Raw genomic sequence first — 9823 nt, forward strand, 5'->3', positions numbered from 1 at the left:
CGTCTTGACACTAATGGCTACGAAAAATGTGAATGAAATCCAGCCATTCATAAAAAACAGTCCTCTGTGCCGCTGTGATTGGTCAAACGGTGGCTTATACATAATTCATGATGTCAAGCAAGCAATTGGCTCCTCGTTTGAATGACAACTCCGATTGACCAATCAGCGTCTGCTGGTATATACCCATCGCGCCCGCTGGAAAAGCGACCGGGCCATTGCGAAAAGCTCAGTCAAGTTTTGCTACTCGGAGCTGGAGCATCAGTCCGACCGTGCGCAGACGATTTTCACGGCTATCGACACGCTGTTGTTGTTGTTTTTATTTTCTATTTGAGGAGCTACCGCATTCTTTCTAAAATAGAAGAGACACGTACACGGAAAAGGTAAGCTACGATGTTTGATTCACGTTAATTAATTTTTACTTAGTCGCAGAAGGACTCGATATTTTCTCCGACGCTCCATTTAAACTACGAACAAGCACAACGCCATCTTATTTTAAGATATTTACTTTGGCAACCATTGTCTGTCGGGTTATATATCCGATAAATTCGCACCGTGCGTCGTAGTTTAAGCTAGTTTGTGGTTATTAGCTTACTGGTTTTATCCGCGCGCACACTGGCTCGCGCTTATCAGCGCAGTCACGCGACTGTTTGTGATTTTTATGAATGGACGGACCTTTTTTTTCCTGCCCTGTGTTTCCACACGGGTCGAGTTTCACTTCATTGAGGAAAACAAGGGAGGATGGGGGTGGGGAGGAGGGGGGGGGGGCGGTGGAGGGGAGGGGGGGGGGGTGTCGAGTGATCTTCCTACCCCAGCTCTGGCCCCTCAGCCTCGGTAGAAGTTTGAACAAACGTGGACATTTTTGTAATGACAGCGTTTTACTAAAAGTCAGCAGTGATATCTAATGTTTATTTAAGAGTTCAACTGTCTCACCCTGTGTTTACTGTTTAAGGGACCTAAATGTTCATTTAAGTCCATTTAAAATCGTTCTGCTGTTGTCCTGCATCAAAACCAGCACTTAGCTTTTATCGTTTTTGATTTAAAGAAGTCCTAGAAAGTTTTTCCTGCTCTTAATTTGCCTTATTTATGAACATATGCTTCGCATCAAGCCGCGGACAGTGAGTTAATACTGTATCACATCTGTGCTGGAGCCTGTAATGATCGCCAGCAGCTATCCTACACTCGTCATCCATTAACAGCAGATAGAGGAGTGAGTCATATCACTCTGAAGGAGATGTGAGATATCGAGGACAGTGTTAGTGCCTTTGTGTCATCCTCGTGTTTTTGTGTCTTTGTTTAGTGTTGTGGAACTTTTGTAAAATTAGACATAGTTTTTATCATAAAAATAAATTGCATCAAAAGAAGCTTTTTGGTAAAATGAACGCTTATTTCTATTCTCCCCTTTAGACTCATTTTGCAATTGTTCAATGAAGCTTAATAAATTATTATTGATTAGACTATTATTGTTTAAATGCGATGTGGTGAATTGAACAAATTTCCTGTGGCGTTTGAAGTCCAGATTTTTTTTATCTGCTCTCCCAAAGCTTTGCAATTTGATTAAAAACAAACAATAACACATCACAATTTAGCACATTTAGAGCCTAATATAAAAATGCTTGTTTTTAATGAGAGATGGATGTTGTGGTAATACACTGCTGTAACCTTTTCCTTTTTTTGGAAGCTTTGCAGCAAGCATCTCGCTGATGGTGATGCCAAACAGTCACTTTCTTAAACTCTTTCACACGGTGGAGAGTGCTGCCCACAGATGGCCAGTGAGTGCTGCTTATGTAACCGTGTGCTGTTCCTCTACATGCGTGTGCCTTTGTGTTTACATGGGGCAGCGATCGCTTTCTTGGCAACGCTCAGTCCCAAAGGTTGCTTGTTAAATAAAAAGGCTGGCAGGAGATGGTTGCAGAAAGAGATGCATAGTTGTGTTCCTCATGAACGCAGAGCTGACCCTTCAAAATGAAACCATGTTGTTGTTTTTGTCCACTTTCCTTCCTGCAGAAGTTAAAAGTAGTTTTGAGACATCAGCCTAATGTTTTTCTGTTTCTCATTTTCCGCAGTGAACCACAAAGTGACTCAAAACCTGTCGCTTTAAAGCGAACACCTCCCCTCCCCCTGTTTGAAGCCCCCCCTCCCTCAATTCATCCCAGATAACATGGACGGATTCTATGACCAGCAAGTCCCATTTATGGTCCCACCCAGTGTAAGTGGACACACGCCGGGATTGGACACACACAACTCACATCATAGATGAACTTGTAGATTGCTGTACATTTACACACCCATATCGTCCAATATGAGCGAAGGGATCTGAGATTGTTTCTGCATCTTCTTTTTCCCAACAGCACAAGTCTCATGTGGAGGAACCCTCTCACAACAGGCCTCTGAGCGACAGGAAAAGGAAGTTTGTGGACACAGAGCTGGCCCAAGACACAGAAGGTAACTTCTTTAAGTATCTCTATGATGTTTCCATGCGTGGTCAGAGTGTTCAGAACCTGGACCCAATGCATTTATCTTCTTCTTCCAGAACTTTTTCAGGACCTCAGTCAGCTGCAGGAGATCTGGATCGCAGAAGGTGAGTCCTGGAATGATTTCTTTCTATTTTTCAAGAGACTTTTCTGCTGTCAAAAGGAACATTTGAGTGTGATTATTTTGTTTTTGTGAACATTGCTTCACTTCATGCCCTTAGACCATGATCTGAAGAGTTCAGCTTTAGTCCCTTTTTTTTTTTTTAACAGGATCAAATTTTCAGATCAAACATTAACTTGATGAGAATGTGAAGCGTTGCTATTTTCATGTTCCAAAGTCCCTCGCATGAGAAACAGCCTTACAGTTGTTAAATATTGTCTTTTGGGTAGAAAAACACTTTATCATGAGATGATTATTCCAGCCTTTCTTGTTTGTTCACATTTCTTGGCCACATAAAGATATCACTGTTTTAGCGCTGAGCGAGGTCAGGAGGGGACAGGGTTGGATTTTTCTAACATCTGCGTCATTCTTCACAGCCCAGGTCCCCGATGACGAGCAGTTTGTCCCAGATTTCCAGTCGGACAGCTGTGAGTACCCGAGTTTTATCCTTCATGAAACCAGCCCGACCCAACCGTGGTACTGATCTAGGAAGAAAAGTGTGTGATCATGAAGTTTTTATTCATTGTTGTGGTCCCTCGCCCTTTTTTAAATCTGGACAAACGCCGTTCTCATCTTCTAAACGTAGCCCCGGGCTCTGGGAAAGGCCGCTCTCACTCCCTCCATTTTGAGTTTAATCAGCCGATTGGCATGGGGCATCACATGAGCCAGACTCCTAATCTGATTTCACACTTTCCCGCACTCGGGCCCTGCTGCTGCTGGAGTGGGCTGGATTCCAGTGGAAGGGGGGGCAGGTTCGGAGCTGCCTGCTTCCATCTTGCTCCCAGAACTGTCTACTCTGCGTTTCCCCAAACCGCTCCACACAGCCTCCTGTTTGTCTCCACCCATCGCTCCAGGCTGCTGCTGAGGGATATGTTTGTATACTCAGTGGAGCGTTTTATGATCTGCCCCCCCTCCTCCGCTCTGTCGTTCCGGGTTTGTTTTTGTCTGAAGCGTAGGAGGTGGAGACAGGGTGTGGCTGCAGCCTGTCTTTGTCGGAAGCTGGTTAATGTGACGGCGAGCGGTGCGCTGTAACATATCATTGAGGTCGATGCACATATTTTTATGAAGGGTTTGCGTCCCGTTGGCCATGCAGGGTTTTCTCCAGCTTCTTTAACAGCCAGATTCTGATGGGAGCACCATCAGGGAGTTGGCACTGATGTTGTAAATCCTAACTCAACCAGTCCTGAGTAACACCGATTGTATAAAACTCAGTGGAGGAGCTCTTGTGGCCGTCGTCAGCTCTGCTGAGGGTTTTTAGTTTCTGCCTCGCTTTTATTCGGCGCCCCACAAACTGCATCCAACACGCAGAGAGCTTCAGCTCCTGTCTAATGGTTACAGCGCAGGAGAAGAAAATCATTCACCACCATTAGATTACAGCAACTCTGATTCATGGCCGCTGGCATCGGCCCTGCTTAATGGGAATCAAACGAGAAGTTGGATAGCTTTTGTGCGTTTGGTACAGTTAGTATCGCGCTGCCTAGCTGCGGCGAATGGAGCGGTTGTTTTTTCGAAGCCCAGAGACGGTCATTACACCGACGATAAACTGCAAAGTGCCTCTGTCAGTTGAGGGAATACAGACGTTGTCCATGCATCCATCCATTTATCCATCAGGCCATAATGTGGTTAAGATAAGCGCTGCACTTCTGTTTATGGCTTCAATTAGGTGGATATCTGGGCTTGATCTAATGCACTTTGCTGCGCTGCTCCTCTCTTGCATCTAGTGATGTTTCATGGCCCGCCACTGGCCAAGATCAAACGAGAGCTGACTCCCTCCAAGGAGCTGTCTCCGTGCCGCCAGAACAGGAGTCCTATGCCCTACGGCGAGAAGTGCCTTTACAGCTACAGGTACGCCTTTAATGTCCGCGGGCGCCGATCAGAGACACAGTTATCACCTCGTTGTGATGAAAAGATTTACGCTTGTCGCGTCTGTTCATCCACAGTGCCTGTGACAGGAAGCCCACGCCCGGGTTCAAGCCATTAACGCCACCATCAACACCGGTCTCTCCTTGCTGCCCCGCCGGCATAGCAGGAACACACCCGCTGAGTGAGAACACGCCCCCTCCTCGCCCCCATGTCGGCAACCCAAACCAAGGGCCGCACCCGTTGCACGTGCATCCGCCGATAACGGCGAGCGCGGGATCGCCCAACCAGCAAGCGCTCCCAGTGCACAGCCCGCCCTTCGCCGTTCCTTGTGCGCCCATTGGCCAGGATGCCAACAGCTTCACACCTGAGCACAGGTGAGCAGTCACAGGGACTCATCCGGCGGAGGTGGGTTTGGAGGAACAGATTCATCAGCTTTGTCTTTGCCCTCTGTCCGTAGGTTCCAGAGGCAGATGTCAGAACCATGCCTACCCTTTCCCCCATCAGAGAGTCAAAGCCGCCCCCATTTCCTGCCCCAGCCGTCCAACAGCAGCAGCAACAGTCGCCCGCCGTACCACCGGCAGATGTCAGAGCCGCTGGTAGCTGTGCCTCCCCAGGGTTTCAAGCAGGAGCTCATCGACCCTCGATACACCGAGCAGGGCGTCCCCATCATGGGCCCCCCGTGTCAGGCCGCGTTCCACCCCATGGCCATCAAGCAGGAGCCTCGCGACTTCTGCTTCGACTCTGGTGAGTGGGGGGGTGTGGGGTCTCTATCCTGATGCTTTTTTGCACGCGGTCCTGCGGGGCGATGGATGTCGGTTGTGTGAAAGGCGAGCAGACGAAGGGCAGAAGGAATGCGGCGGCCGGTGTTTGCTCTGCGCGCTAACACACGCCTGTTAGTTATAGCATGCGGCGGTGGGCCCCGGAGCACAAGTGCTCACTTCACTAACACACTCGCGCCCCGCGGCAGCGCCTCAAAGCCGAACCTGCAACGTTCCTCTAGAGCCGTGCCAGGAAAGTAAAAGTGGGTCTTTTAGTCCTCTTAAGCCTCCAAGGGCAAAAAGGAAATAGGTCATCTGGCCAGGTGCAGCGCCGCTCCATGAGCCTACCTGGAACGTCTTCTCCAAACAGCCTCACAAACAAAGCAGCAGAGGCGCTGTTCACTGGCGTGGCATTGTTTGATCCTCACGCCCACAATGCCAGCTGTTGGCCCCGCTCTGAAGCATTAACATCCTCTTTTCCTGAAACTTTTTTAATCTTTTCTTACTCTCTTATTCTTGTGTGCCTGCTGGCCGACCGGCTGGCGGCGGTGATGTAATGACAAATCCTCTTAGCTGCTTATGGCCTTTAAATACAAACGTCACAGCGGAGGAAGGACATGCATGTTCACCGTACCCTCGTAGAAACGGTCGCCACACAGCAGCGTCACATTTTCCCATCCAACACTCCCATAATGCATCAGGCCCGAATGAATGAAATTGTGACGCGGAGGCAGGCGAGGAGGCAGATCCTCAGGAAGCGCCTGTTCTGTTTCCTGATGAGCAGACAGGAAACAGAACGAGGGCTGGGGGCGGTGTCTGGTTCACGCTGCAGAGACGCCGCCAGTGGGACGTGGGCCTGGTCTCCTTAGGGAGGGAGGACGGTTGTAACTTGATTGTCATTGAGATTTAAAACAGTGGTGCTAATCTTATTTACAGGCTCGGTTGACATGAAGTCCGATCTGAGCTTAAGCCCACTAAAACCCAGATCTGTGTGTGAGTGTGTTTGACATTGTTCATTGTCAGCTAGCCAGAAGACCGTCCACCCACCATGTGTTTTGTCTGTTTAACCATCAGTATTGACGAGTCAACACGTTTCTAACACACGCGGCGTCGCGCTCGTACCAAAGTGTCTGTTTACACACAGTAGCATCGATCCAAATATATCTTCCAGCTACGGGTTGGAGTTTTGATTTATCACACATCTGATGTGACAGCGAGGATGACTCTGGTCTAATTTTATCCCCCCACCCCCCTCCAAATCTTCTTTGTTTACAGAAGTGCCTAACTGTCAGTCATCGTTTGGGAGAGCAGGGAGCTTCTACCAGAATAACCATGAAAGTAAGTTCAGATCGCCGCTTCCCTTTAATCTTTTTAACGTCTGCCGTGATTGGATCACTCCGTCAGCAAGGTGCTGGCGACCCAGACAATCCATCGGCGTGACATTTCTTTCTTGTTCCAGGCTTCTCCTTCGACAGAGATGCTCAGCTGTATTTTGATGACACCTGCGTCGTCCCTGAAAGGTTAGAAGGTAGGAAGAAGAGCGCCATCCTGTTTGATGCTACAGATCGGTGTCCATTCCTCCTCCATCGACTGCATAACATGTTTTCACTCTTTCCCTTCACTCTTTCTTCAGGTAAAGTCAAACAGGAGCCCTCCGTCTATCGGGATGGGCCCCCCTACCAGCGCCGGGGCTCCCTGCAGCTCTGGCAGTTCCTGGTCACCTTGCTGGACGACCCGGCTAACGGACACTTCATAGCCTGGACCGGTCGCGGCATGGAGTTCAAGCTGATTGAGCCGGAGGAGGTGAGTCGGAGACTTCCCGTCTGGGGCGTGACGCTGCTCCCGGATCGGTTCCGTAGCTAACGTGTGTGTTTGCTACGCCTCAGGTGGCTCGGCGCTGGGGGATCCAGAAGAACAGACCGGCCATGAACTACGACAAGCTGAGCCGCTCGCTTCGCTACTACTACGAGAAGGGCATCATGCAGAAGGTAAAGGCACGTCCCCCCTTTTGTTTTCTCTTCCTCCACTCTCCTCCCCCAGCAGCCGTTCACGTCGGATCTGACGTGATCCGTCTCGCCCTGCAGGTGGCCGGCGAGCGGTACGTGTACAAGTTCGTGTGCGACCCAGAAGCCCTCTTCTCCATGGCCTTCCCTGACAACCAGAGACCCAACCTGAAGGCGGACCCTGACAGCCTGCCGGGGCTGGACGAGGACACGGTGCCCCTTACGCACTACGAAGACGCCGCCCCCTACCTGCTGGACGCCGGCGAGCAATGCGTGGTGGGCTTGCCCTACCCGGACGGCTACGGATACTAATGGGGCCCACGGGTCCTGATACACACTTTACACTTAGAACACTCCCAAACTCTTTCGATGCCCACTCTCTAAATTCAGAGCTGGAGCCGCTGAGCTGATTGGACGGGGGGGGGGGAACAAACAACCCCCGTCCTCCACCCCTTTGTGGTTCCCTGCCCCGCTCCCTGGAAGACCCCAATGAAGCCAAGGACGAATGAGGGGAAACTGAGGGTGAACCGGTCGCTCTGTAGCTCTGTCCACCTTATAAGGGACCTCTGTTTCCATGGAAACCAAACAAAGCAAGGCCACAACCACCAGCTTTAGAGCAGAACAGACCGGGTCGGACTGAACGAGGTGTTGCATTTGTGTTTGTGACAATCTGCTTTTCTTCAACGCAATCAAACGACCGAGAGAGTAAAGAAACACAAGAAATTCTAAATGCAGCTTACACACACACACACACACACCCACGACCCCCCCCACATTCTCATGTCGCCATGTGAACCGAACAATCCGTGAAAGGGCTTAAGTTTGTAAAGACGGATTGACACAACAACAAAAAAACACACAATAACCACAAATCAGTTTGTTTTTCCTGAGGTTGATGTGTTTAAACCCCCCCGACAGCGGTCCGGTTCAGTCAGACCCAAGAGCGCTAAGGATTCTGGGTCGTGGCTGAATGTCGGACTAGCTGACACAGTGCACTCCTCGTCTTCATCACTGCTAGGTAACTTTAGCGATTGTTGCCCCCCCCCCCCCCCATCTCCTCCATTTCAAAAGGGATTCCACGTACATACCCCCCCGGAAACGCCGATGACCCATAACCCCCTTCTTCTTGTTCTGTATCATAAATGGTTTGTTTCTGTCTGGATGCGTTTCCTTGGCGATGTTCTTGTGTGTCTGATGCACCAGTATGGCAGGAGCATCAGCGAGTTGCATGCAGAAACAAAAGAAAAACATAAATCAAATTTTGCATGGTGTGACGCTCCAGACTCTGCCCACTTTACGTCGCTTTTACCGTCTTTGGACAAAGAAGATATTTGTGATATTCTCTGCATTGTGTGTTCATTGTCTATATTTCTGACTGGGGCGAAAACAAACGTATATAAAGTCTATATTTTTGCTATAAAGCTGCAATTTGTTCTGTTTTTAACGTAAACGCTGTAAAGTTTCTTCTCCCGTAGACAAGTACCTGAAACACCTTTTGATTCTTATGATGCTACTACTGCAAACTGCTCTTTAGAAGGCGTGTGTGTGTGCGTGTGTGTGTGTGTGTGTGTGCGAGTGAGGCATCATGGGACAGACGTGGGGGGATGATCTGCACTTGTACAGGCTTCAGTTCCTCACAATGTGTTTCTTACACTGCTGAGTTTATTATAATCTGTACTGGGTACAATAAACAGTCCTTTATGCTTCACTGCCTGTAGTCCGGTGTGTTTCGTAATCACACACACACACACACACACACACCTCCCTGCTGCAGTCAGCTGACTGGCTGATGTGGTCCAGCAGTCACCGTTTGACCTGGCTGATGTCTGAGTCACATGTTTCTGATTCTTTCTGATAGATTTCATGGTAAATGATCTCCGGTCGAAGCGGCGTTCCGGTCAGCCCTCGACCAATCCGGTTGTCTCTCGGCGAGGCTGCGGGTTAGTCATCCATCTGGAGCCACGGAGCCTTCAGGGGGTGTTAATGATGGCAACCTGAGCTGAGAAGAAGATCTACCCCTCTGCTCTGGGTTAGTTAGAGGGGTTGTTTTGGTAGAATGCGTGTGTGTGTTCCCGCTTGACAGGTTTCAGTCACGTGACAGGTTACCCCCCCCCCCAAAAAAAATTAAACGCCCACTACTGCGCCAGTGTTCTGGATTATTAATTATTATGATTATTAATTCGTGAATAAAGGTTGTTTATTGTCTGTTGATGTCTGACATCAAACCACGGCGGTGATTTATAATTAAACTACAACTGTCCTGGCGTCTTTAACAATTATCGAGCAAATGATAAATAATGTCTTAGATGACGCAAAAAAAGGTTGGGACCTTCTGCGGCACTAACCCGAAAACTAGACCCTGTTTTCTTTAGTCACATTTTTTTTATTTGAGGAAGCATGATTGTGGAAAAAGAAACTTCCCTTGAGGAGAGACTGAATGAATGAAATAATAAAGGTGATGAATGAACCCTTCCTTTAAGCTGGATCTGGAATCAAACTCACTCTAAACGCTTCTGGTTCCATGTTATTGATGCATCTTCACTGATTTACTAATTATAGTGTGTTTTG

At 48.9% G+C, this 9823-nt stretch overlaps 1 protein-coding gene across 4 annotated transcripts; it reads left to right on the top strand.

Moving 5' to 3' along the window:
- Window positions 1–230: 230 nt before the first annotated feature.
- Window positions 231–9309, top strand: etv5a (ETS variant transcription factor 5a). 4 transcript variants are annotated; one of them, XM_068329548.1, is made up of 14 exons: window positions 241–380; window positions 1679–1769; window positions 2064–2206; window positions 2349–2442; window positions 2531–2578; window positions 3009–3059; window positions 4353–4476; window positions 4572–4868; window positions 4952–5238; window positions 6528–6590; window positions 6712–6780; window positions 6886–7055; window positions 7139–7246; window positions 7337–9308. In XM_068329548.1, exons 3-14 carry the CDS (start codon window positions 2159–2161, stop codon window positions 7565–7567), a joined length of 1590 nt encoding a protein of 529 aa, XP_068185649.1. In that variant the 5' UTR covers window positions 241–380; window positions 1679–1769; window positions 2064–2158; the 3' UTR covers window positions 7568–9308. The 4 variants fall into 4 exon arrangements, with proteins under 4 accessions (XP_068185648.1, XP_068185650.1, XP_068185651.1 ...); XM_068329547.1 differs by lacking the exon at window positions 1679–1769 and having other exon boundaries at window positions 231–380; window positions 7337–9306; XM_068329549.1 differs by lacking the exon at window positions 1679–1769 and having other exon boundaries at window positions 231–380; window positions 7139–7240; window positions 7337–9300.
- Window positions 9310–9823: the final 514 nt, after the last annotated feature.

Source organism: Antennarius striatus, chromosome 12, assembly GCF_040054535.1.
Source record: "Antennarius striatus isolate MH-2024 chromosome 12, ASM4005453v1, whole genome shotgun sequence".
Taxonomy (NCBI): domain Eukaryota; kingdom Metazoa; phylum Chordata; class Actinopteri; order Lophiiformes; family Antennariidae; genus Antennarius; species Antennarius striatus.